This window comes from Xiphophorus maculatus, chromosome 2 (assembly GCF_002775205.1).
Source record: "Xiphophorus maculatus strain JP 163 A chromosome 2, X_maculatus-5.0-male, whole genome shotgun sequence".
Taxonomy (NCBI): Eukaryota; Metazoa; Chordata; class Actinopteri; order Cyprinodontiformes; family Poeciliidae; genus Xiphophorus; species Xiphophorus maculatus.
The window spans coordinates 31,408,698-31,436,688 of record NC_036444.1 but is presented as its reverse complement, the minus strand read 5'-3'; the positions used below and the strand labels follow the sequence as shown (position 1 = coordinate 31,436,688).

The 27,991-nt window shown below is 37.7% G+C and overlaps 1 protein-coding gene across 1 annotated transcript; it reads left to right on the top strand.

The window, feature by feature from the left end:
- Positions 1-288: 288 nt before the first annotated feature.
- On the top strand, positions 289-27,991 carry LOC102229178 (paired box protein Pax-6-like). Its single transcript, XM_023353187.1, has 11 exons — positions 289-350; positions 6,560-6,613; positions 13,924-14,054; positions 16,549-16,764; positions 18,857-19,019; positions 20,968-21,120; positions 22,032-22,114; positions 23,259-23,409; positions 24,614-24,720; positions 25,322-25,463; positions 27,634-27,991. Exons 1-11 carry the CDS (start codon positions 338-340, stop codon positions 27,717-27,719), a joined length of 1,299 nt encoding a protein of 432 aa, XP_023208955.1. The 5' UTR covers positions 289-337; the 3' UTR covers positions 27,720-27,991.

Below are 27,991 nucleotides of genomic sequence, written 5' to 3'. Positions count from 1 at the left end.
CACAAACTTACATATTTAAGTTCAAAATCTAAAACTCGCTAAATTTATTTGACTTAATAGACACAACTAAATGCCGCTCAAATGTTTTGCAGTGCACACAGACGCAGCCCTCGGTTCTCTAGCCCTCCACCCCCGCCCTGCTCCTCTGTGCAGCCCCCTCAGCCCGCCCACTTGCTCTCCGTCCTTCACTCCCTTTTCTTGTCCCTCCTCCTCAGAGGACCGACTCTGTCTCTTTCTGCACTTGTCTCTCCAGTCAAGGAGAAACTAATTGGAGGAAAGAATAAACGAAAGGAACTTTTGAAATACTGAGCGCAGCAAAAGTTTACTTCTCTGCAGCATGCCTCAGAAAGGTAAGCTTCGCGTCTGTCCTTAGTCTGTGTCTATGTGGAGTCTCTCCATCACTTCTACAGTCGGCATGGAGTTGGACAGTTAAATTTCACAGGAGAGTAGAACAACTTGGCCGAGTTTAGAGACGTGGGATAAAGCCAAGAATGCTTATTTGTTCATCTTAATTGTCCATAGCCAAAAAATAAATAAAAAAAGAAAACAAGGAAGAAAGATAGAAGGAAAGAAAGTAAAAGAAAGAAAGAATGAGTCAATGGAAGGAAGAAAAAAGGAAAGAGAAAATAAAGGAAGAAAACTCGACGCTGATGAATATTTTCTGAACAATCACATTTGTCATCAACCATCCCGGTTGTCCAGAGTTGCATCCAGACCCGGTCTGACGGGCCATGAAATCTGTTACCGAATCGGGCCTTAGATCCGTCAGTAAACTTACCGCCGTTAGTCTGCAGGATGAACCGTGTCGCTGCTGCGCTCAGGTCTCTGCAGTTCGGGACAAGCCGCGCATGAAAAACTCACCTAACAAATTATTACCAAATAAATGAAGGAATCCTGAAGAAAAGAGGCACATTTTTGAAAACCCTTTTTATTATTAATGTAATTTAAACCCAACTGCGTTAAACGCATCAGATATTATCCATTATTACCAACATTCCATGTGTTTTTGTTTTTTAAAACAAAAATTACTGGAATTTCTTTTTGTAACGTACTAAAAATAGTAAGAAAATGTATATTTTTCCGTCTTACATGAACATTTAGCTGTCATTGTGCTTGTAAAATTTACTTTTGTTTTCCTAGCGGACTAAGTCAATCTCAGTTTAGAAATGAGACGTTTAAATTCCCAACAAATTCTCGCAACTCTGGAGCTTTCCTTTATTTATGGAAATAAAAACGCGCAAAGCCTCTACAGGTTCTAACTGAATACTTTACCTACAACTTGATCATCTTGTTTCAGAATGTCCCCTTAACTTTACGCACTTCTGGAGTCAGCTGTTCCTCTGGCGGGTTTTAGGAGATCGATAGACTCTCTGTGCGAACTCAGCTGTAGTGAGCCTGTTTTTGAGGAACCGGCTGCTCACTGTAGAGATCCACTAAAACATCCCATCAGCTTATTATACTCATTATACTTATTATACTCCAGGAAGTTGAACGCTTTCAGGTAGAGAAGCAGTCTGCTCCGAGACAAGTCTTTATTGACATGTGATCAAGAGTGCACAGAAATAAATATGAATCTAAAGGCGGTGAAACAGTTTATGAGTTTATGAGTTTATGAGTTTATGAGTTTATGAGGTCTGTTTGGCTAATGAAGAAACAGCAGCTTCCAACTTCCGGCATCTCAGCCGCCGGGCTGTAATAGCAGGTTCTCAGTCCTGTTTAAACCTCCGTTATCTGTTCTCCGTCCGTGTGATTAAATGAACATCAGAGTAGATTTTCTTTTAAGACATAAGCGGGTCATTAAAGTTAATGCCTTGAAAAGAGGCCCTTCAGAAAGTAATAATTAGTTATTGCAATTATGCAAAATTAGGAGTCATTTTTTTATTTGTTCGTTTTTTTAATCTTATTTACCAACATTTATTTCGTTTTCAGACTTGCCATTAGAACAGCAGCCAGTTTTTATTTTTAGCTAACTGCTTGATTTCGAAACAAATATTCTTTCTATGCAAAGCGCGAAAGGATCAAATCGGCTGTTTGGTGAATAAAAAAAAAAAAGTCCACAGTCATTTGTAGCTAAAAAACTACAAATTGCTTCATTAGAATATTTGCTGGATCACGTTTATTCTAAGTTGATGTAACAGAAAGTCTGACTATCTAAAACTTACAGCTACCTTGGATTTATCCCACAATCTTCTCATTCCTGAGTCTGAATGAATCCATCAAGCCACCTGATGTCCATGTTGGTTTTCATTATGAGCACAGAAAAATGAATTTAATACAATAACCAAATAAAAATAGCAAATAAATACATCAAATTACTTTGATGAATCAGTTGTAGCAAGTCCTTTCGGCCAATAAAAGACTTTTTACATTTAAAACAAGTTATTATTATTATTATTATTATTATTATTATTATTATTATTATTATTATTATTATTATTATTATTATTATTATTATTCAGCAATGTTGTGTTTTTTCTCTCGTCCTTTCAGCGCACTGATCGCGGCTCACAGCAACTTTGAGATTATCATCGGTGTGCTCCATGACCTCCTTTACGTTAGTTGAACTGCAGAAATTAGGCTCCCCGCTGCGGTTTTGTGCCACTTTCTCTCTTTAAACGAGCCGCAGCGCCTAACGAGGCACAAAGGCCGGCCGGCCGCAGGCTATTTACCGAGCCGAGCCGAGCCGAGCCGCGGGTCCGCTCCTGCGCCTCTTTGTCCCCCTTTCACAGGGAGAAAAGCGCCGTGTTACAGCGGGAACAAGGTTCCCGCAGCCGGCCTGCTCCTCTGTGGAGCTCCGTCGCCTTCATTATGTTGTTAATGACTGAAGCCTCAGATAAAGAGACGCTTTGAGGCTTTTCTTCGTAAACTTTTTTTCTCCCTAAATCAGAAAAGGCTCTGGTTCCAGGCAGCAGAATGAAAAAGTGCCATGTGCTTCCATCATCTCTCCCAAACAACAACCTGTTTTTCTGACGACGAATGGAAAACGGAAAGAAGAATCTAAAACTATCACATTTTAAAGTCTGCTGATGTCACTTTAGGCGATGTGACAAAATAGCATAATAACTGTCAATGAAAGTTATTATGAGTCTGGAAGTCACATTTGATCAAATTTTCATGACCGCAATTTTTATACACTATTTTTGACACATTTTCAAATACGCATCTTTATCTTTATGAAAAAAACTAAAGTGCGCATTAATCAACTCGAGTACTCCAGTCCATCATGCAAATGTGAAAGATTTAGATTCATTTTCATCTTTTCTCCCGACCAGGTATTATTTTTTGAAAACCACCTTTAAATAAAATAAAAATTGGAACTATGCTGTAAAAATACATTTTAAAGGGAATCAAGATTTTTACTTAAATTTAATTGTGACGTATTAGTTTTGAAATGGAATAATCTGCAATGGTGAAACTCAATAAAATTCTGGTAAACTGAAAATAAGCTAAATTAATTGTGCGCGCGTGTGTGTGCGTGCGTGTGTGTTTGCGTGGGAGATGGTGAGGAGGAGGGGTTTTTGTATTCCTATCTAACCAAAGATCTTGGCTCAGACCAGTGATATTCTCACTGGTTTTCAGTGGTTGCAGCAGAGAAATAGGAGGCTCATCTGTAATGTGTTGAATGATCGGCATAGTAAAAGTGAAGAACTTGTAGTTGAGTAATTTTTGGTGTTGCTGAAGTGGTGATAGTTAGTCCGTTAGTCACAGTAGAGTCAGAAGGTTGTGGGTCTGGTTCCAGCTTTTTCTCTGCCACTTGATGATGTGCCTCTGAGCAAAGCACTTAACCCCAACTACCTACTGATCTGTATATAAATGTGTGCATGTTTGAATGTGGCTGAGTGTATGTGGCACCAGTGCTTTGAGTGCTCAGTGTGAATAGAACTACACAGGTTTTGCCCATTTACAGTCTCAAGTCAAACCTGCTGTCCAGCCCAGATTCCTCAGCCTGATTAGTTGCCAGTGAATATCACACATCTTAGCTGCATTTGCTGGGACATCATAGGCTACATGTTATCTTAATAAAATGCATTTGGTAAAACACAAACTCGTTTTGTTCTTTTAAACAAACTAGACACAGTCTTCATGATTTGCATTCTTTAAATACAATTTAAAAATAGATTGGAATTAAACTTGTTGTTTAAGTTGCTGTTAGTTGTGAAACTTGCATTAATTCTGTTTAGTAGTATTAACTGAAATCCACCCAGATTAAATATATGCAAATTGCCACATCACTTTACTGATCCAATTCTAACCATTTATTTTGGTCATGTATTGTTAAAGAAGGACTATAAAGAGAAACTAAAAATGCTCAATTGATGTCAGTTACTCAAAGCTGCAACCATCCAGTGTTTTATCAATTTAGGGAATAGTTTCTTAGACATAATGTTTGTTTTGTACAGATGGAGTTCAGAATGAGCTGCCCCGACTACAATCACAGTTATAATATTGTTTTTATCACATTTATTTAATATTTTGATTTACACAGACTAAAGTATAGATACAAATTATTATTTGATAAATTACCTAGTGGTCTTCAGGTGCTTACAATAAAGAATATAATACCTTGTTATCACTCTGCCCTGCACAGAGTCCTGGGAGCCTAACAAGCTCATAATAGCCAATTAATTAATGAGGCTGTCTGCTCAGGTCATGAAGCTGCAGTCAGCTGCTTAACAGACATGCTGTTCACAACTGCAATCTGTAGTTTTAAAGTAGCATTATAATAATAATGGTTCTGTTTAGGCTTTCACATCCTGTGTTGTAATCCAACCAAACAGTACATTTAGTTTTTCTGATAAAACTGTAAAGGTATGGGAGTGTTTCTTTCATCCAGCTGATTGACAGTGCTCAGCGGTACTCCAGAAAAAACTCCAGCCATGACAGCATCTAAAAAATGTCATGGTAGCAGATTTGAAACAGTAAATTTTTAAAACGTCAGCATGACTAGAAAGCCAAACATTTCATTTGTTTCCCTTTATTTTAGTAGATATTGTTCTGCCGGGACATTTCTCATCATTTTAAAATTTTTCTTACTTTCTTGATCTTTTTTTTCGGTGTTGTTGCCTAACAGAAAAATAAAATCTTCCATAATGCAACATTGAAAGGGGGTGGATAAAAGAATACATTTTAGATGTATTATTGTACAGTACTCATCTGCAGTTGAACACATATGAACTTTTGAATGACATTCCATTCTTAATCTATGGTTTTAAATATGAGGTTGTCCCCCTTCGCATCTATGACAGTTTCAGCTCATATAGAGGCTTCCAGAAGACTTGGGTGTGTTTCCAGAAGCACATTTGTAAAGTCAGACATTAATGTTGGATGGGAAGGTCTGGCTCATAGTTCGTACTCCAATTTTTTCCTAAGATATTCTGTTGGGTTGAGGTTAGGACTCTGAGCAAGTCAGACAAGTTCTTCCATACTTATCCATTCCTTCATTGATTTTTCTGGTTGGTGGAACATAAAGGGATAATTGCCAAACTGTTCCCATAAAGTTGTGATAATGAAATTGTTTAAAATGTAATGGTTTCAGAAGCATTTGAGAATATCAAAGCCATTTAGAGATTCTTCAGTGGTTTGGTACAGTTTAATGTAATTCATTTTATTTATATTGTGGCAGTAAATGTCTTGAGGCAGAATAAAACAAAGAAAATCAAAAATAAATAAATTAGGCTGCACAGTGGTGCAGTTGGTAGCACTGTTGCCTTGCAGCAGGGTTCGATTCCCGGCCCGGGATCTTTCTGCATGGAGTTTGCATGTTCTCCCTGTGCATGTGTGGGTTCTCTCCGGGTTCTCCGGCTTCCTCCCACAGTCCAAAAACATGACTGTCAGGTTAATTGGTCTCTCTAAATTCTCCCTAGGTGTGTGTGTGTGTGTGTGCATGGTTGTTTGTCCTGTCTGTCTCTGTGTTGCCCTGCGACAGACTGGCGACCTGTCCAGGGTGACCCCGCCTCTCGCCCAGAACGTTAGCTGAAGGTAGGCACTAGAACCTCCTGACCCCTCTAAGGGACAAGGGTGTTAGAAAATGGATGGATAAATAAATAAATACATTCAAACCCATTATACAGACAGATTCCAAGTCAAACGTATATTCCAATCGGTCCCATTTTTCAAAAAATGCAGTTATATTTAGCTTCTAATTCAAATTGTTTTCTATCTAAGGAAAACCAGCAGATTAGATCAAGTCACTGACTTGCATCATTCACTCTGTCTGCATGAACAATCCCTCATCCTGAACATGTATGTTCAACACCCCATAATTGGACAAGCTGCTCATCTGATAGTCTTAATACACTCATGCTATATAAACTGTGAATAAAGTGACACTGCATGAGGAAATATTTATGATTATTAAGTTTTTCACAAGTGTTTGACTTCTGTCCTGCAGTAAACCTTCCTTTCTGAAAAACAAATGAAAAACTATAATTAGTAATCTTTAAACCTTTATTTCTTTCTTGCTGCTTTGCTTTTCTGTATAATAAGGTGTTTTGAATGAGGACTTGATTATACACAAATGTGTTTAACCCAGTAAAATATGATTTGTCTGTTTGTACAGATTACAGAAGTCAACCCAGCTGGGAGACTGGTGTTGCCTCCATGATGCAAAACAGTGAGTGCATTCTTGAATTTAGTTTTTTATATGGATGTTATCAATGCCCAGCTTCAGCTCAGGGAGCCTTATTCTTGTAGGAGGACATGGCGCCCTGGGCTAGAGCTAGAAGGTTACCCAACTTGCGTAAGTTTCTTTAATTTGTTCAGATTACAGGTATGTTTCAACCTAAACTACATCCAGTACATAGGAAAATGTAACTATTATTATTATCTTTGTGGTTGTTCTTGATAGGCCCCGAGTTCTGGGTCTTCTATACTGCTTTAAGCAGTACTCTATGAATTGCCATTGCCTTAATGTACCGCTATTGCCTTTGTGTTCCAGCTTTCTGTTGAATGTCAGACTGATTATTTCGAATTTAAGCAGGTCCATCTCAGCACAGGGGAATCAGAACAGCTAGATGCTGCTATGGAATATCTGAAGCTCAACTCCCCAGCCCATCAATTCACTTGCTAATATCATAAGTAGATGAAATATGGTTTACTTTAGTACAGTAGGAGGGTGTTGGCAGATTGGACTGCTGTTTATAAGCTGCTTATTATCTCAAAGAGTATGAAAGAGAGAAATAAAGTTAATAAAAATAATCAAAGTAAATAAATAAATAATGGGAATCTGTCTCAACAGATTAATCAGGAGTGATGAGGGAGGTGAAGGCACTGTATGGTGTAACATGACTGGCTGCCTTTAATGTTCTTTGTGATCTGAACACATCCAAAAACGCAAACATGTGCCAAACCTTGGATGAGACAATAGAGCCAAGTTTGTTAACCTGCTGTAGTTCTGCTGCTTGGTCCCCTACCTCCCTACGAACAATATCTGTTCATTTGGCTGTGTCCTACACTCATTTTTTCTCCCTAAGTATTTTAGCCCCAGCCATCTTTCTTTTTTCTTTTTGGCAGTTTTGCTCCTCTTTCATCCTAACTTCTCTTTTTCAAATTGGGAGGGGCAGCTAGCATCTCCCTTTAGTATGCAAACTGCCAGACCTTGAATCGGGTGTGTTTCACTGCACACCCGATTCAAATCCATTCTGGAGCAAATTCCACTTCCTTCAAGTTAGATTGTTTCTGTTGTTGAACAGTAATCTTCACATCTGACCACAGATTCTCAATTGGATTGAAATCTGGGCTTTGATTAAATTAGGCCCTTCCATTCCATTTGCACACTTTACCCCAAACCATTGAAGTGTTGCTTTAGCAGAATGCTTTAGGTCATTGTCCTGTTGGAAGGTGAACTTCCATCCAAGTCATCCAATTCACTCAGTGCTGCAACATGGCATCACAAAAATATGTTTTTGTGACTTTAACAAGTAAAATAATTAAGTTAAACTTAATAAAGTGTGCAATGTTTGAAATTCTCATTGATTAATTAATACATTTATTAATTAATTAGGACATACCGTAGCTCCATTTATTTAGTTCAACAATTCATTGAGTTCATTTTTTGGAACTCAACCTGGTACCAACCTGGTACTTGGTAAAAGTACCAGGCAAAAACAAAAAAACAGGTATCAGGTTGGCCAGGTACCAAATACACAAGGCTTCGTTTACCTGAACAGACTGGAGACGTTTCCTAATGAGAGCAAGTGACGCCACAGTCTGACTGTCCTACCATCAGTCATGAATAAAAAGGCAGATCCTTGAACTACTCTGCTTGAAACAAAAGCCTTTGTATTTTTGAGTCATGTCAGCAGCAAAAGGTGAGAACCTTGATACCAGTGACTGAAATGCACTACAATTTGGTTAATTTTCAGTAACGACTTGTAGTTAATTACTGACTGAACTGTAGAATCAAGAAATTCCCTACATGCAGTGAACATTTTTCAGCTGAAAATGTCTAATCACCATCTAAATATTTCACAGATGTCTAGATGATTGATTTAAAAGAGCCTATATGGAACTGCTTTCAGACATTACTGGAAGTTTAAATGTAGCCAAGATATAATATGGAGCAAAACCAAAAAAAAAGCAAAAAGCAGTTGCCACCTCAATCAAACTCTGAACTCTTTGACCTCCAGTACTGTAATGTCCTTCGTGAACTATTTGTAAGGATACACAGTTTTCCTCAACCAATGTATAAGTCAATCACTTTTTAAAATGTTTTGCTCTGAGTATTGGCTTTATTCTCTAATACAAACAAATAACTATCACATTCTGGATACATAAGAAATTAGTATTTAAAATGGTGGAAGGTACAGCTAAAATGATGCTTTCCTGACGTCAATGAAACAGTCACCTGTCTGCGTTGCCATGGAGGAGCTGGATCGTTGCTTCAGTCGGCTCTGTTGACAACAACAGAATCCTGTTACAGTGGGAGTTAATTGAAGTCAGGTGCAGTGTGAATGAGTTGATTTGAAGGGAAAGCCTGAGCTTCTCCCAGGGGCCCGCCTGCTTTGTGTGTGTGAGTGTTTGTGTATCACAGAGGATTGGGGCCAAATTGACTCCATATGTCTTTCTATTAATTTAGTGTCAATAGAGGAGAGCCCCAGTGTGTTTCTCAGAAATGACACCATGATTATCCTTTCTACAGTTGAACTGCTGGCCTTCCAACACACAAGAGATATAAGACAGCTTGACGGAGTTAGAAAATATTCACAGTCACAGCAGGTACCACAATAGGGATCACTGTTCCTATAATTGAACTGTAGAAGACATAATAGGTACTATGCTAAAGTTTGCAGGATTATAAACCTTACTTTTTAGCAGCATTTAAAAGGAGCTAAGGGTGGTTGTTGTCTGTCATCGATCATTGTCTGTTTTATCTTTAGTCAGAGAATCTGTAACCATCAAACATAATGTCACTGTCACAGCCTCCCCGTTGGATTTAGGGCTGGACATTGACTGGGCTTTTTTAATACCTGACATGCTTTGTCACTCTGGTCTTACGTTCATGGTTGGTTTCCTGCTGAAATGTAAACCTTTACCCAGTCAAATCCCTGGCAATCCAAATGCTGCCCTGTATTTACCTTAGCTCCATCCATCTCACCACCTTCCCTATGCCTCCTGAAGAAATCATCCTCACCGCATGGTGCCACCCCCATGCAGAAGTAGAGCAAACCACTGACAAGTAAACAGTGTTATAGTGGCAGAGGTAGTGGAAGTCAAAGTGATACCCAATACATTTTTGAGTAATTTTTACCTTATCAGCCAATAATATTTTTACCTTATCAGTTTTTGCCTCACCCAACTGAGGCAAAAACAACAGGCAGAAAAATTCTCCAACAAGTCCTACATGAGATCTGTAATATTATTTGCGAGAAACAAAGTTATCAAAGTTAAAGCCCAAGTCTTGTGCAGCCAGATGAAGAATGATTGGCACAAGGTCTCATTGGATGTGAGTGTGAAAGTTGTGTCGGACGCATTTTGTATGCGCAAAAGTGGGTGAGTAATGATTTAAATAATAAAAGCTTTTGAAAATCTGCCTTCAGGAAAATGCTTCAAAATAAACATTAACATAAAAAGGCAATTAAATGTAAATACTGCAGTTACTGCAACACATTTTCATGCTGCCATTGAGCTACCATTGGAATTTACACACATAAAATCAAGCATAACTACCTTCACTTATTGATTTTTGATTTGACTAAGAATAAGTGTCATAGTGACAAAAAATGGGACACTTACTGCCAATTGCCTTCATGCAGGCGAACATGTGGTAGTTGCTATTGATCACAGTTTCATCCAACTGGATATGAGTTGATTCATTTCTTGCATTATTCCGGACTACGTTTGGGTTTTGGAAATGTAATAAATTGTATTCCACCCTCTAAATGCTCTGGGTAATGGTTGTCGAGATTGCATGTTCCCCAATGACAACGTTTGACCATGATTAGCTATGATTTTCTTCAAAATCTGTATGAACGCAGCACATTCTCAATGACGAACCCCGGCAATGTTGACAGAGGTTCAGTTCCTCCAGCTAAGGGGTGTGTACTTTGGGACAAATTGCGACCGCTGATTGGTCAGTTGCTGACAAATCCCCTATAACAATTGACAGGTGGCGTCATGTTAATTGGGAAGTGCACTCACTTTAATATGATGTACGTCTTCCCACATGAGATTACCCTGAAAAATCATGGCTGTGTTGGGAGCTGGGTAACAAGCATTCCTGACTGTTTAACTATTTATCCCATTCAGTCATCCAAGTTTAATTTCCACAACAGATTTTAGTTTTCGGAGCCTTTAACTTGTGCCACAATAATGATTGGTTTTGTTTGTGAACCCAACTTCTCATGCACAATCAGTCTGTCTTACTGTGGTTACATCTTAATACATAGATGGAAAGGTGTTATTATAACAAGTTTTAAATTAAATACATACATATTCTTTCAGCTGTATGTTGTACAAGCTGGTACATGTATCTTATTCTCACATGTACTTGGTTTTATGCTTATGTGAGATGAATGTCTTTTTTGTTTACTGAAATTTGGTCAGTGTTGCATAGTTGCTTGCAGTTTGTTTCAATTTGCTTGTGTTATGGCTTGTTACCTCTGTAGGTGAATCCCAACGTAATGTTGCTGTTTAATGGTTGTAAAACACATAATTCAGTTGGTCTGAATTCTGTCTTAGAAATGATTCAACAAAAAGTTTTTATTGGAAAAGCTTATTTCAAATCCATTACACTTTCATATTTCTGGAAGTGTGATGGGGTTTTCTTGTGTTTAAAGTGCACTATCTGTCAAAAAATCTTTAGCTGGTATTGATCACCATTGATCAAAAATACTGAAGTGGATAATTTCCGAGGTGGCAGTACTTCTTACTTCTTCTACACGGCTGCTTAACTTTATGTCAAGTTTTAGTTAAGATATTTAAGGTTTTTTTAATATTTTTTCTTTTGCATGTAGATTTTGGAAAGGGATTGAATGGGAAAAACATATTGCAAATTTCTTTTCAAATATTTCTAAAGTAATACCACAAACTTGAGAATTTTGATAACAAAAAATAATAATAATAAAAAAAAACAATCAAAGAACTGCTTAACTTACAAAACACAACTCACTCACTCCTCTCCACCCACTCAAAGCTTCTCCACAAACTCCAAACCAAACTGAGGAGATAGGGCCTTCTGTTGCTCCACGTCTATGGGACGCCCTCCCTGACACGCTGAGGGAAACACAATCCACCTACTGTTTTAAGAAAGGCCTTAAAACATTTCTTTTTAACTAAATTTTGGGTTCCTGTCTTGGGCATTGGTTTTAATCTCTTTATTTATTCATTTATTTAATATTTAATTATTTTTACCCATTACACTTGCTTGCTTTTTTTTTGGTTTTGCCCTTTAATATCCAAAGATATAAAGGGCATTGTAAATGAAATCTATTATTATTATTATTATTATTATTATTATTATTATTATTATTATTATTATTATTAGTAGTAGTAGTAGTAGTAGTAGTAGTAGTAGTGTTATTATTAATACTATTAGTGTGATAACTTGGCCTTATCTCAAATAAAACATTGTATTACTATGTAATGTGTCTATGAAGTATATTCAGTGTCTGCTGAGCTCATTAACTGTAGTGTTCCTGCTCTCTGGAGCCAGCATCTCACCTGCTGAACCATTTCCGCCCCTTTTTGGTTTGCATGTGTACTGGACTGCATCCAAATCAGACTGTCCTATCTAGTTGTGTGTGTGTGTGCTGGTGGGTGTGTGTGTATGTGTACTTTGACTGTATGATTTAGTAATTCACTGCTGAGAGGTTTATCAACCCACAATATGTTTCCTTCCACTGAGCTCATAAAAGCAACAGACAATGGGTTCAGTGAAAATCTACTTAACTTAACAGTGTCACAGCACTATGTGCCCCTGCTGAGACATAGCACTTCTACGCTTTATCAACACAATGTTCAAAGGCTTTTTTCTAGTTTTTTTTGAGCAAACACAAGTGAACAGGAACAAATCAAATGATCACATAAAAGATTTTGCTGAGTTTAGTCACAGATAAGAGGCCTAAACGACATAGCTGCTCTGTACCACTTAGTGGTTGATTGTCTGTCGTAATCCTTTTCACAGCTTTAGAGCATTCCATTTTCTTGAATGTGATCATCACATCTGCCTGCTCTCTGCCTCTACTCTCAGTTTCTGTGATTTTGGCTTTACCTGGATCCTGACTACTGCCTCATAGATTGTGGACCGGTTCTGTCCATCTGTTGCTGACCTGGGCTGTTTCTATTGAGTACCATTCAGTGTTGGATTGTGGACCCCTGCCATTTCCATGGTGTGGTGTCTACAAGAAGTGTGTGTGCTTTGACTTACCCCACTACTATAGTTTTCTCACTCCTTGATACCATCATTCCTTAGTTTTCCCTCTATGTAGTTAGGTGTCAAAATCCTCAGTAGATGGAAAACTTTTTATCTCAATATGAGATACTGTATGTGAGATATGCAAGATAAGCGCTAATGCATTAATAATGCAGCTTTAACTCCACTCTAAATAATGCAGTTAATACGTTTGCTGTGGTCTTTCAGGCTCAGTTTCTTTTCCTTGCCTCTCACTTTGCCTGTCACCTTCCTATTTGCTCTGCAAAGCCAGAACAGCAAGTCGGGGAGAAGCTGCCAATCACCGCACAGCACAGTTCTGCCAAAAAGCCGAGATCCATGTAGGAACCCTTTAGCTGATGGGTTGGTTGTAATTTACATGGTTGTAAATTAACTAGTGCTGTGCTAGTTAGAGTCTTGATATAATTTTATAAATGTATGGGGGTTTTTGTGTTTCATGTTGTGTGCTTATTTTATAGATTATACACTCAGAAAGAGTAATGTTTTTTTTTTAATCAACACAATCTGCACAGTTAAAGATGCACCAGATTTTGTTGTCATTCATATGTCAATTTCTGGATTTTGGTTTATTTCGTGTCTTCTAACATAGGAGACTGGAAACTTGCAAATGTCAACTCAAGCTAAAATTTAGAGGGTATGAATATCGCCGAGCAATAATTTAATGGTATTTTATTTCGGAAAGATAGTTAAACAGGATTAGGGAATGGAGAACACATCTTCCTAAAAACAAACAAACAAAAATGTGCCACTGATCATGTTGTATGTCTCCCAAGCACATACAAAAAGAAGTGTGTCTGTAGCATATTTCAGTAACTGAATAATAGATTTAGATTCTAATAATTGACATGAGGTAGGCATAATTCATTTGTCTTCTTAACAAAGTGTATGCCTCGATTTAAAAATGTAAAATCTAAGCACCCAGGCTATTTTCTCTATATTCACCTTTATATTTTCCTTGTTAATAAAATGGCCTGTTTCCCTTCTTCCTTTATTTCTTTCCCTTTCATTTTATTTCTGTGTGTTTGTGTGTGAAGGTCACAGTGGAGTAAACCAGCTTGGAGGTGTGTTTGTAAATGGAAGGCCTTTACCTGACTCTACAAGGCAGAAGATAGTGGAGCTTGCTCATAGTGGGGCTCGGCCATGTGACATATCCAGAATACTACAGGTATGCAGAACTGCTGAGAGGATAACATAACTTGTGAACAAAATTAAGTGCTAGCTTCTGTTTTCAGGTCTGGAGTTCAGAATGTTATTGGCACCTTAGATGCAATTTTTCATAAGTTATTGTTAAAGTAGATCCCTACGCCTGTGCTGTTTTAATGGATTTACAATAATGCTCAAAGTATATACCTGTGATTGTAGGTAAAAACCTTGATTTCCAGTGTTTGCCTTGTTTGGCTATGATAACAACCAATAGTTGGCTGTTGTCATGTTTTTTGTAGAATCAAGATCTGTATTCACATACACATCAAACGATCAGAGTGTTATTAATACTTTGATCACATTATTGCATATCTGCCTTAAGTTTCAGTAGCGTAGATGGACATGCTCCCCTAGGTAAACGCTGCTAAAGGATAAGAACCATCTGAATATTTGGAGTGGCTCCAGCTGATAGCAGCTTTAACTCCACTCTAAATAATGCAGTTAATACATTTTTTGAAGACTCAAAGACCATTGAACTTCTATCTGATGATAGCGGGTTAGTTGATAAATGTGGAAAGAAATGTTGTCAGAGTGAACAATGCAAAATACAGTCATTTTCAATATTCATTCAGATGAGGCATGTTTGAAAGAAAAAAAAAACCTTTTGAATATAATAACCTTTAAGCAGGTATTATATGTGTTTAATACAGAAAGTGCACATTTCTGTATTAAAAATGTGTTTTACTGGTTTGTTGTAATATTCTAATTTTAAACTTCACATATTCACCCAAATTCCAATAAATATGCACATAGACTTAACAGGATTTAATGTTTCAATAAGACCCTCTTCATTTTTACACTGCAGACCAACATTACGGTAAATTCACTTCATGATGCGTCATCATCATCATACCTGATGAGATAGGAACCAGAAAAAGGACACAGAAGCTTCTAGGCATGCTCAGTTGGGCTGAAAATGTGACATCAGAAGACTTTTGGTCGCTGATTGGCTAAGGGGGTGAAGTCCCTGGTTTTGTCACAATAGTGACTCTCGGACTCTCCTGTACTTCTCTGCCTGGCTCCCTTTCAGGTTTTCAGATTTTTTGAGTTAGATTTAAAAAAAAGTCCCAGACTGAGCAGACTGTTCAACATGGCGTCCATGTATCCACTGATGTGTTGTGTACAGATCATGTTATGCTGCTCTTCAGACTGTGGTGCTGCTCACTATATGACAACATCACCCACTAGAACTGTTACTCATTTGTAATGTAAAAGGACAACATAGTTTTCTCATTAATCTATAAAACGTTTACACAAATAAGATTGCCCTGGTGAATCAAAATGTGTTTTATACAAGCACATTTTGCTGTAAATACAGCTGCAATTCTTTTGGGCTCGACAAGATATTCTTATTCAGATATTGAACATGAACTTTATGGCCTTCATCCAAACTTCCAAGAAGAAAAGTAATGCTGCTCATCCACTATGGTGAAACATGGTGGTAGCAACATTGTGCTGTGGGGATCCATCCATCCAGGCTGCAGGAGAGCTTTGTCTATCTCTATTGATAGACAGTCCAGGGTATACCCCTCAGAGAAACACAGGAGGATCAACACACTCACACCTAATGTTTAAAGAGACCAAGTAATCTAACAGGTATGTCTTTTGGACAGTGCGAAGAAGATGGAGTACCTGGAGAGAACCCACACATTTAAGGGGAAAACATGCAAACTTCATGCAGAAAGATCCCAGAAATCCACAGCAAGAAGATCTTTCTTGCTTCCAGCCAACCATGCAGCCAGCTGTGCCTTTGTGCAAGCCATTGCTTTTCTTTGGGTACATGAATACCAATAAAGTCGTTTCTTATTGTAACAAAATTGTTGCTCGAGAATGTAATGCACTGTGAGTAACACATTAAGTAATGTTTTACTCAAAGAACTTGTAAATCTGGACAAAACAGTGTGAAGATGGATTTCTGCTGTAAAGTAGAACATCTAATAGACAGCTCTGCTCTGATGTTTTTTTCTTTCCACTTCATAAGAGTTTGTTTTACAAAGATGTGAACTAACAAATGCAAATCTCGATTTCCTTCTCTTTCCAGGAAGTGTTCACTTACGGTGGCAAATGCCACCTTTACACTGTTACATCTGGGAGATGTCTTTTCACATATCAACCACTTGAGCTGGAAAGTACATTTTGCTGAACTTCAAAATCTAGAATCAATCTGGAGTAAGAACTAACTCCTGGGACAGAACAATCACAAAGGAACAACAAAGACATGAATGCATGGTTTTATCCTGGATAGGCAATTTATCTCAATTACCTGTGAGGCAAGCTCATGGATTCCTTTAGCAACTTCATGGAAATCTAAATTGGGATTCTCTGTTCTACATAAAGAAGCAGCCTAAAAGTTATTTCATGTTGTAGAAACAGAACATATCTCACCAGGGGAACTTTCTTTACCCAATGCAAAGAGCAACTGTTTGATCAAAGATGTTTGTTGTCTGTTTGTCCAGGTGTCTAATGGCTGTGTGAGTAAGATCCTGGGTCGGTATTACGAGACGGGCTCAATCCGTCCTCGGGCCATAGGAGGGAGTAAACCCAGGGTGGCAACTCCAGAGGTGGTGGGAAAGATCGCTCAGTACAAAAGAGAGTGTCCATCCATTTTTGCCTGGGAGATTAGAGACCGACTACTGGCAGAGGGAGTCTGCACCAATGACAATATACCCAGTGTAAGATCACTTATGTCAATGAGAGCTTAGTCTGTCAACTGGCTTGATACAGAACAGAGAAAACTAAAGAGAATGCAATGTTGACTTAATCCATTTATAGTCTAAACTGGCTAAAGAACTATACAATCTGGTATAGTTCAACATGTTATTTCAAGGCACTTTACAAAAGAAATCACACATACATTTCAGTTGATCCTCATTATTCTAAAACAGTGCATCAAGTTGAGTTTATTATTCATACAGGTTAAAAAGTTGTCAATCTAAGACATTGTTTCTCAACTCTGGTCCTTAGGGTCCGTTGCCCTGCTTGTGTTAGATATCTATGTTTCAGTACTGCTGTTTCAACTGATTGCATAGCATCTTCTGCAGCCATGAAGCGCTGCAGAAGTCTGTTAATCATCCGCATATAGAAGTCAAGTGTGTGGCAGAAGGGAAACACCTAAAACATGCCGAGCAGTGGTCCCTGAGGAGCAGATCTGAGAAACGCTGGTCTAAGGAAACCCAGCAGTTTGGACTGAGTCACTGACTTGCAGCATTCACTCCTCATGGACTGAATGCTGCAATCTTCCCTTGCTACTGACCACATAGCAATGGAAGACAGTTTTGTCTTAGTTTTAATTCATTAGCAAGTCAGATCCAACAAACAAGAAGTCATCAGTTTAACTTAACCATTACTGCAGGAAAGAGGAAACAACATCCACTGTCATGCTGCAGGGAGAAACTGACAAGTCAGTCCATGTTTTTCTTCTTGGCCTTCAGCAACAATCACAATACATTTACTGTGATTTCTTTTCATTTAGCATCTAATCACATACCTGATCAACAAGGCCATCGCTTGACACCCTTGTCCTTTTATATATTTGTCCCATCCGGAGTTCGCGCTAGACTTTTTTGTTCTCTGTCATTTTGACTGACAGCATTAAAAAAATTGGTCATGTTCTATTTTTACCTGTCAAATTATAATCATATCAACATAGGTTATTCAGCTGCATTTTATGCAGTTAACTTAATATTCACCTAGTTGAACCGTGAATCCAGATCCCATCATACATAGAGCAGATTAAATCATCTAACTTTTTCTCCATGACAAAAACCACTGACTGTGACTCCAATAACTTATAATAAATGAAATTAAACGACTCCACTTAATTACCAGCACTTCATCCTCTGGGGTCTGAACTCACTGGAGCTTTTTGAAAAAGCTCCAGGGAGCCACTATGGCAGCACTAAAGAGAAGGATGTGGCTCTAGAGTCGGTTTAGACTATAAATGGATCGCATTTACATTGCATTCTCTTTAGTTTTCTCTGTTCTGTGTGTAATGGAGACCTGAATTAAACGCGCCATTTCAACCAAAGGTTTTTTAAAGCGTTTCTGAACCAGACGCGCTCCAGTGCGTCTGGTCCATAACTCTTCAACACACTGCCAGCTCCCGGTCAGCAAGACACATTTGGTTCAGTGTCCAAGAGATGATATTCAGAAGGATTTTTTTATTAATTGATTTTAGTTGGCTCTGCGATGAACTCTTTGTGTTAAGTCTATAATGTCTGCCTGTGTGCACCAGTCAAGGGTGTTAATTATAACCTGTCAAATGACTGACGGGCTTCAAATTTTCCCGTTGTTTAAAAGAAAAACCGGTCAAATACGGAAATATTCCGTTAATGCGACCTCTGGTCCCATCATAACCACACATCTGAGTGTGTGTGTGTTTTCCGGAATTGATAGATTAAAACTACACAATTAAAATTTTTAAAGTGGATAGAAAATAACTCATTCCATCCTGCTGATGGGGAAAAGCAAAAGGAGAGGGAAAGCAGGATGAGCAGCGCCACACAAGATTATGATTGGCAAGTGCTAAGACACACCTCCTGACTCTGATTGGTTGCTTTTAGTTGGCAGTGGGAGGAGGCAAAGGAGCTTGACTTTTCACAGATTATATCTCATACTACACTGTTACAACAGTGAGTTTTGACAATATGAAAAATATTTTTTTATAAAAGTTACATACTGCAGTTTTACCACCAACCTGACATTTTTTCAAGAAAAAAAACACTGCAGTATTTTTTTTTCAAATGACTTTATGTTTATTCCCAGGTTTCATCAATAAATCGAGTGCTCAGGAACTTGGCCACTGAAAAGCATCCAATGGGGACAGGGGCCACTGAAGGAATGTTTGACAAACTGAAGATACTTAATGCACAGGGCTCCTGGGGAGGACGCTCAGGGTGGTACGCTGGGACCACAATCCTGAACACAGGTAAGACATCTTGTTTTTACTAAGTGTTTAGCTGTGAATGTCTGCAAATTAGGTGACACGTTGTGTATCATCTCCAAGTTTGTTAAAGCTACTCAATGCCAATCACGCTTGCACTGCTTATTATGCTAATGGCAGAGAAACAACTTACCGTTCCAGGAAAACTGTTTATCTGCTGTCATCGGTGGATATGCTAACTAGCCTGAGCTTTCATGGCAGGCTAGTTGTCAGGAAGGAGCTATAGCACAGGTGAGAGCAAGGGGGCTGGAGTGAGTGACTCCTATATGAGGTGATTGACAGCGCTAAGACCCTCCTCCTGGCTCTAATTGGTGTATTTGTTCAGATGACAGCAGGTCCTTAGAACCTCATAAACACAGTATGTTCATTTACAACTCAACTTCCACTGAGAGCAAAGTAGCAAATAGTGTTGATCTTCAATTTGCAACCACAGATATTCAGTCTAGTTATGCATGAGTTAAAATACGTTTGTTGTAGATTTCTGTCAGATCATGTGGCTGATGGCTCCCTTTGCTATGTGAGGTAGGCTCATATGCTTCTGCTCCTCCTCCATCATCCAGGGATTTAAGAGTGAAACAAAGCTACGCTACCTACCCATCAGCCAACAACATGTTTGTGCACGTGTTTGTGTGTGTGTTTAGGTCTGGGTGTGTGTGTCCAGGAGGGAGAGGGGCATCTGCTCTCATTATCATCTCCTTCTGCATCACCGACTATGACACTTAGCAATAGCTTTATTCTGTTTTGCAGCTCCTGTCTGTTGGGATAATGAATAATTAGGCTAGCAATACAAAAAACATAAGTCCCAGAGGGAGCTGCAGTCAAGCTTGTCTGCATGTTGGGGATTTCTACTCTGGTGTGGATTTTAGCTGACGCTAATCTATATTTCTGGGTTTGAGTAATAAATGATATAGTGTTTTCTCATGAACTCACCAGCCTCTAGCTTAGTTATTTGAGCCATAGATTGAACAAGATGTTGGAAACATTCCTTGGAGATTTTCTGCTATATCAACATAACAGCATAATGATACATAGATTTCTTGATCGACTACAAGCGTTCTGTTGGACTAAGCCCTAACTGAAGTATGTTGCCAGTCTGTGTAATACAACTGTTTAACACAGCGTGATAAAACAAGTTATGCTACCAAACTGACATTAGTGACTCATTAATGACCCATACGCCTTACATACAGGTGACTGGATAAATGACGAGAGAAAATGGCCCAAAGATTATTGGCTCTCAATGAGATATGAGTCCCTCCAAATAAGGCAAACATATACATGGTGAGCAATGGCAACAGATTAGGGTTTTCCTAAAATGTAAGTTTGTTTTTTAAAAAAATAATTACAATTTTTGTTTCAAATTTCATGAATAGAATTTCTGATCTGATAATGAATTTTACTAAACATCACAATGATTTCTGCTCAAAAACATTTAGTGTGAACAGGACATTATCCTCAAACATCGCCAACTGTCAGATGCATTAAAATGATGCACAAGAGTCAGAAACGAGGTGTATCATATTACAAAAAATGTGTTGAATATGTGCTATTCATCTAAATACATGGCATGTGTGATAATAAAAATTATGTATATGACGTGAGATTGATTAAATGTTCAAGCTAATGCATTTACATTTTAGTTAATCTTTGTAACATATCAACTCTTTTTGAACATCTTTGTTTCTAAAAAGTAAAGCAGGGTGCACTTACTTTTTGGAAAAACTGTGAACATGATGTTTTATTTAAATCATTTTTTTTAAAAAGCTGTTTTTTTAAATATACATTTCAGTTTAAAATGTAATATTCTGTATCTTACCAGATCTGACTACAGTACAACTTATCTCACATTTTTTCTGTTTTACTGATTGACTACCCAACAATAAGCCCAACTTTTATCTTCTTCCATTCTTTCTTCCCTGCTTTTTTGGTGCAGACTGCCCTCAGACAGACGGAGCGGAAAACAACATTTCAATCAGTTCCAACGGTGACGACTCAGATGAGACTCAGATGAGGCTTCAGTTGAAAAGAAAGCTGCAGAGAAACAGAACATCCTTTACACAGGACCAGATAGAAGCACTAGAGAAAGGTACTAGGGGGGTGTTAACCAAATCTACATTTCTTTAACACATCCTGCAGAAATGACCTCAAGTCTGAGATATCAGCTGGGTTTCTCTTCTTATTTGTTCATGTAAACAAAGTTGAAAAAAATAGTATTTACTCCAATACCATATTTGTATAGTGGTATTTCTCTTCCAATATGCCATCATGCCGATGTTGGGAAACTGACTCAACTTTTGTAAATTTGCTGTAAGTGAGATCAGATCATTTGAAGCCTCTCCTAAATCAACTTTCTTCAACAGTGCATTTAGCCACAGTTCAAGTGCTTAAGACACCTTTTTGGGTTGTTTGATAAAACTAAATTAATCTATTATTTGAAAGTCTTTCAAAAATTAAATGTAAATTGTCAATTTATGTTTCATAATCATAAAGCCCACGTAGAGAAGCTTTTACATTTTGTGTCAGACTGTTAGTTGTGCAGCATCATGACAGGCAGCCCTTTGCCTTTCAAGTCTCCAATAAGCTGATGAAGAGGATCGGTACAGGCGGCTGTCTCAGCCAGCAGAACAGAACAGAATCATTCATTTCTAATGCTGAAATCATCTGTAACAGTGGCCATAGCTAGATTAGTGATACACTGATATCGGTCTTATCAATAATGACTTCATTTAATTTCCAAAAATCTCAATTAAATCTCAATTTCCATTAAATCTTATAAATAAAGTGAAAAATGTTTGGGACTTTGGGGTTAAGTTTTGTTTTGTGCACCTAAGTTTACATTTTTATTCATTTCAGAATCTCATAGAACAGGTTGTTTTATGATTAGACCCTGAAGTTGTCAGAAGGTGTTCTCAAAACATTGAGATTTAAAACTAATTTACATATGTTCTTTTGAAATATGCTATTTTTTAAATATATAATTTTATTTTTCGGTTATAGAATTTGAAAGGACTCACTATCCAGATGTTTTTGCACGTGAACGACTTGCCAATAAAATCGATCTTCCTGAAGCAAGAATTCAGGTAAGCTGCAGAAGTTGGAGCTTCATTTAATTTTCTCTCCACACTTAGTCAACAAGCATGTTCACACAGACAAGTAGAGGAGTCAACTAAGAAACAGTTTGGCTGAATAAAAATGAATAATAAGATTCACAAGTGTGGACCTTGTAGTATTTGTCAAATTGGATTGAATTTTGAGGTAGACGACATTCTCATTGCTCTGATTTCAGATGTAAAACCTGAGGTTCTCTGACACAAGACGGATGACTGATTCAGAGCTTTTACAACAAACTGCAACAAAACAAAGCATAGTTAGACTGTTCTTTTCTCTCAAAGAAGGTACAGTGAGAAAGAAGTTGCCAACTTATCTTACATATGCAGTTTTCATCATGTAAGATAATCTTACACCCTGATCCATGTTGACCTGCAGTGGACAGCCATCACAGGGAACACAGGGACACTAACAACCCTGCAACAGGGAAAACAAGAAGTCCCATGACTTCCAGGAATCTAATTTCAAAGGATTTTTGGCAACTTTCTCAAAGAAAACAACTTAGTCGTTTTGCTCTTCCAAAATAATCTGAAGAATTTTTTGCTGGTGCTTTTCTGTCTGGAAAAAAAACATTACTTTGTGTTGTGAGTAAACCTTTGGCAGAAATGCATTTCCTTATTGAAAAGCAGAAACTTGTGAAGATACTTGTTAAAAATGAGCAAACAAGCAAACATAGATAATAAAAACAACCTGTTATATTCATTTTAATCAGTTCATTTAGTCCATTTAAATACAGAAAAAAAGACTTTATATATATATATTTTTTGTGGCATCAAAATTTGCACCATAGAATTTTTAGAACAATTTGGATTTTTTCTGTCTTTAAGCACAATTAATTTTCATTCTGAATCATTTTCTTCAGACACTGTAAAGTGAACTACTGTTCCTTTGACACTGGTTTACTGACTACTCCCCTTATAGACTCCCAGACATAACAGAATAGGATCAACTCTAGGTCCTTATTCCAGGTTTTTTCATTTCACAGCACACAGATACAAGCAGAGGGTCTCTCCTGGCATCAGAGTTTTGTATAAATGGGGTTGGATGTTAATCATGGTGAACTAGTCCTTCCACCTTGTCTAATCCTTGTTCAATTCCTGTTTTTGTGCTGTGTAGGTTTGGTTTTCAAACAGACGTGCAAAGTGGAGAAGAGAGGAGAAGTTAAGGAATCAACGTCGGCAGGTGTTGAACTCCTCCAGCCATATTCCCATCAACAGCAGTTTTAGCAGCAGTGCTTACTCATCTCCAGCTCAGCCTTCAGCACCAGGTACCAAATGAGGCAAACAGTGTGTCACAGCAAACGCTCTACTGTTACCAACACCAACCACAACAAGAGCAAAGCGATTCATTTCTGGAATTTAGTTATTCAGTTCTTGTCCAAAGAACAATTGATCTGCCAATGAAGGAAGCATTGCTATTAATAACAACCATTAGTTAAACCTATTTAGTAACAACAATTACTAAAAACATTGTCTGCTTTGTTTTACTTAATTCCAGGAAATTAACTCAATTTAAAGGTGAATTTTTTTTTTTTTTTTTTATTGAGTCGAGGGTATGAGGAGAGATCTACTTTAGAAAACTCTTTAACAATTTCATCTCTGATAAAGAGGAAGGCAGTCTAGTAAACAGGACTGCAGACAGAGCACTACATCTTCTCCACTCAAATCCTGGAGGATAGAGTTCAGTTCATGAGTGTGGATCTATGGAATTTCCACTGGTTGTAGGTGTAGGTCATCTTGAAGGTTGAAGGTGTCTTTCTGCACTGAGGATGCCTCTATTGATGAGAAGAGTGGAAGATGCTACCAACTCATTGTTCCTTCCAGATGCAGTCACCCCATAGCATTCTCTGCATCTTCTTCAAAATCTGGCTCGTACAGTCCAAATCCAGTTTACAGAATCTTGCTTCCAGCAGACAATGCAAATACATTTATTGCTTCTTCTTAAATTGCTTGGCTGCCATATTGAATGTTTAGGTTGGGAAGTAAAGATTTACTGTGACTTCAATCCATCTGAAGTGTGTTAGAAAAAAAATGGAAGGCTTTTCAGAATTATATTACGTGGTCGACATGACACAAAAAGTGATTTTTAAATAGATAATTTATTTCTTTTTTATTATTGTTATTGCGAAGTTGGTCTTTATTATGCAGACAAAACACTTGATCCTTCAGATGAATGACATATTACTGCCAGTGTTTAGGTAACTTTGCAGGCTATTTCCATCAATTTTTTTTTTCTTTTCATTGCTAAGTTACTTACTGTCTGTACAATAAGTACTAAGTCTGTACTTAGATAAATACACATAGGTACACTGAAATAACATTTTAAATGTAATTCTAATTCAAAGCAACTAAAGTTTTTTTCTCTCCTTCCATTAATTTTATGCTGATGCTAATTTTGGAGCTAGATTATTTTTGCTTGTCCTCTTATCCAGACTTGTCACTCAATCTCTTTGTTTGTTTCTTTCTGTCTAGTGTCCTTTTCTTCAGGATCCATAATAGGAAGATCGGATCCGGTTCTGTCCAATACCTACGGCCTAACAATGCCCAGCTTCAGTATGGCTGCCAGCCTGCCCATGCAAGTAAGATTACTTTATATATCATAGCAGAAGGGCACCATATATGTGTGATGATAATCAGTGGACTTTGTTTTGCTTCTGTGCACCATCATCATAAATCTTTGTGATATTACCATTTGGTTGAAGGTAAATCTGTGGCAGAGGGCGCCAGAAATCATTGAAAAGAAAACATTGTTCAATGAAATCCATTGTTCACTGGACTTTCACTTTTCTTAGGGCCATTATTGTTTTTTTGTTTTGTCATATATCAGATATTAAAGTAGATAAATGTAGTGAATGAATGGATAATAATAACATTTCATTTTTAAGGATTTACTAGCAAGCCAATATAAATTTGATCTGATATGCTGGACCTCCACTTTTAAATCTCTTTTTAGTGTTTGGAGGTGATCACAGTGCTCACTGGAGAAAACATGCAAACCAACCTGCACAGGAAGGTTTTGAATGGCAACTCTAATCCAAGAGTATAGGGTTGTGTGCAAAACCTCAGATTTTCTGTAAAAAAAAGAACAAAAAAAACAGTAATAGAGTACGAAGTATTTGTCTAAGAACATCATGTTGACCTTCAGTTCCCCAGCTTTAATGCAGAATGTTCTTTTTCCAGGCTTCAAACCAGACCTCTTATTCATGCATGCTGCCCAACAGTCCCTCTGTAAACGGCCGCAGTTATCAGACGTATACTCCTCCACATATGCAGCCACACATCAGCAGCCAGTCAGTGACGTCCTCCACAACATCTTCAACAGGTAGGAACCGCCACAGGTCTTAAGTCTGCCTTTGAGCCTGAAGTGAGTATAATTATTACCTCCTCTTCACCGCCTGTCTTGAAGGCCCAGTATGCATACATACTACTGAAAGGAAAATAAATTGTGTGGTTTTCATTTTTTATGAGATTTTGTTTATTTATTACAACAACAACGTTATCATCAGAGTGTGAAGTTACAAAGGACTCCGAGGGAACATATATTTGCTAAACATACATGCAATCAATGCCTAAAAGATTTGTATACTAAAACTGGTACATACTTGGTCTAAAAATAAACTTTTTTCAATGGGTTTTAATTGTTGATTAGAAGCATAAATGTAAAACTGTTTTAGCCAAAATTGACACGCATAAAAGCTATTATAGTAGAAAGAACTGTTCTCAAACTCAGAAGATCTAGAATGGCAACTCTGGGTCTTTACAAGATGAGCTTCAAGTTCACACCTCTACATCTGTGCAAATAATGCATTACATCAGAGGGCTGGTTCACAAAATAGGATTATGAAATTCAGGTGAAGAGACAAATCCAGGCTGACATAGCGTCATCAGTTCATCCTAACTTCATCCGTTCCACAAAGACCAAGTCAGGTTCACGTGCAGCTATGTCAAGCCAGGCTAAAGTAATCCAGCAATGCGCATCCACAGATTTCTTGAACAGAGCATGAGGTCGATCACAGATTCACTGATGCTACACTAGATCAATTGCATATGCCAAAGAGGCACATTAGTCAACAATACAGATGGCCAAGGCTGCTATCAAAAAATCTGGGTTTCCATTCCACCGCAGTAGAACCACAGGCTGATCGCCTTCATGGCAGGCTGCACTGATGCAGTAATTCATGCAAAACGAGCCCAGACCCGGTGCTAGCTGACTAGAAACAAACCTACTTCTTAGAAGTCTGACATTGCTATTTAAGATATGCTTTTTATCGATTTTAAGTGATATTTAAATGTTTTGAGGCAGAATTTTGGGTTTGCAGTATCTGTCAGCCACAATCATCAAAGTTAAGAGCCGTAAAGTCTTGAAATATTTCACTCTGTGTCATGAATCTATTTAAAGCAGTGGTCTCAAACCCTGGTCCTTCTGGGCTGGTGTCCTGCAACCTTTACATGTCTCTCTGCTTCAGCACTCCTGGCTCACTAGCAGAGCTCTGTAGAGCTGGACTGGAAGTTCCTCCATCTAAAGGAAGCAGGTCCTCGAGGAATGCATCTTGAGACCACTGTTTTAATGTATGAGCTACACTTTTTGAAATCAGTGACCAAAAATATTGAACTTTTTAATATTGAATTTTTTTTTTTAAATATCCGGTGACACTTTACTTGATGGGGTGTGAATAAAACTGACATGACACTGTCATAAACATGACATAACACCTGTCATGAATATGAAGGAGTCTTTATGAATATTTATGACTGTTGTCATAAAGTGTCATTTGGTAAATCATGACACTTTTAATACAAAGTTGACATTATTCAAAATGTCTTTGTTATGACAACTTGACATTAACCACGAAATCGTGATCTGTCATAAATTTGTTATAAAAGTTTTACTGATTAAACATTAAAAATTATGTAGGTAAGAGATAATACTAATGATACAGTAATGGCACTTAATGACATTGTCATAACTGGTGCTACTTATTCCACTTGATGAAAGAGGAATTTTTAATGACTGTTTTTAAAGCTTAATTAAATCTACTGTATATTCTTGGTCCTACTTGTTCCGCTTTATTTCAGGGAGAAATAATGACTATTTGTAAACGTTTTTGACAGCGTAATAACACTTAATGACATTATTATGACTACTATTATGACATATTTATGACATGATTATTAGTTAATGTCAGTTGTCATAACGAAGACAATTTGAATAATGTCAACTTTCTATTAAAAGTGTCATGATTTACGAATGACACTTTGTGACAACATCCATAAATATTCATGAAGACTTACTCATGTTCATGACAGTGTCATGTTAGTCTTATTCACATGCTGTCAAATAAAGTGTTACCAAATATTCTACATAATATCAAGTTGTGAAAAAGAAAAGCATTAAATTTAGGAGCCTATTATGAATGTTTCTATAAGATTATTTGAAAGTTGCATTAGATTAGATGCCAGTTTTTCTATAATAATGTTTATTCTTTTTTTAGGTCTGATTTCTCCTGGCATCTCAGTTCCAGTCCAAGTTCCTGGAAGTGAAGCAGAAATGTCTCAGTACTGGCCACGCCTGCAGTGACGTCATGGCCGCCTGTGGTGGCTTCAGGAACAGGACTTTGTAATCGTCAGCAGGAGAGAGGTCCATCACTGTCGGACTGACTATCAGAGCCAAGCTGCTGCAGCTGAGTGCTGAGTGCTGGCTGAAGCTCGGCAAAGGCAAAAAGACAAAATCTCCATTGGTTGCTTTCCAGGAAATCCTCTGACTCCGTTTTTAATGTTCTTAAAAACTGACAGAATTTGGATCCTGTTATACAGCAGAAAATGTTGTGTAATATCTGGTGGATCAGAAAG

Bases quoted from the DNA above. Each gene is read 5' to 3' on its own strand.
- LOC102229178 (XM_023353187.1), top strand. The intron at 16,765-18,856 runs GTAAGATCACTT...GTTTATTCCCAG, and splicing joins CCAATGACAATATACCCAGT to GTTTCATCAATAAATCGAGT. The intron at 21,121-22,031 runs GTACTAGGGGGG...TTTCGGTTATAG, and splicing joins GATAGAAGCACTAGAGAAAG to AATTTGAAAGGACTCACTAT.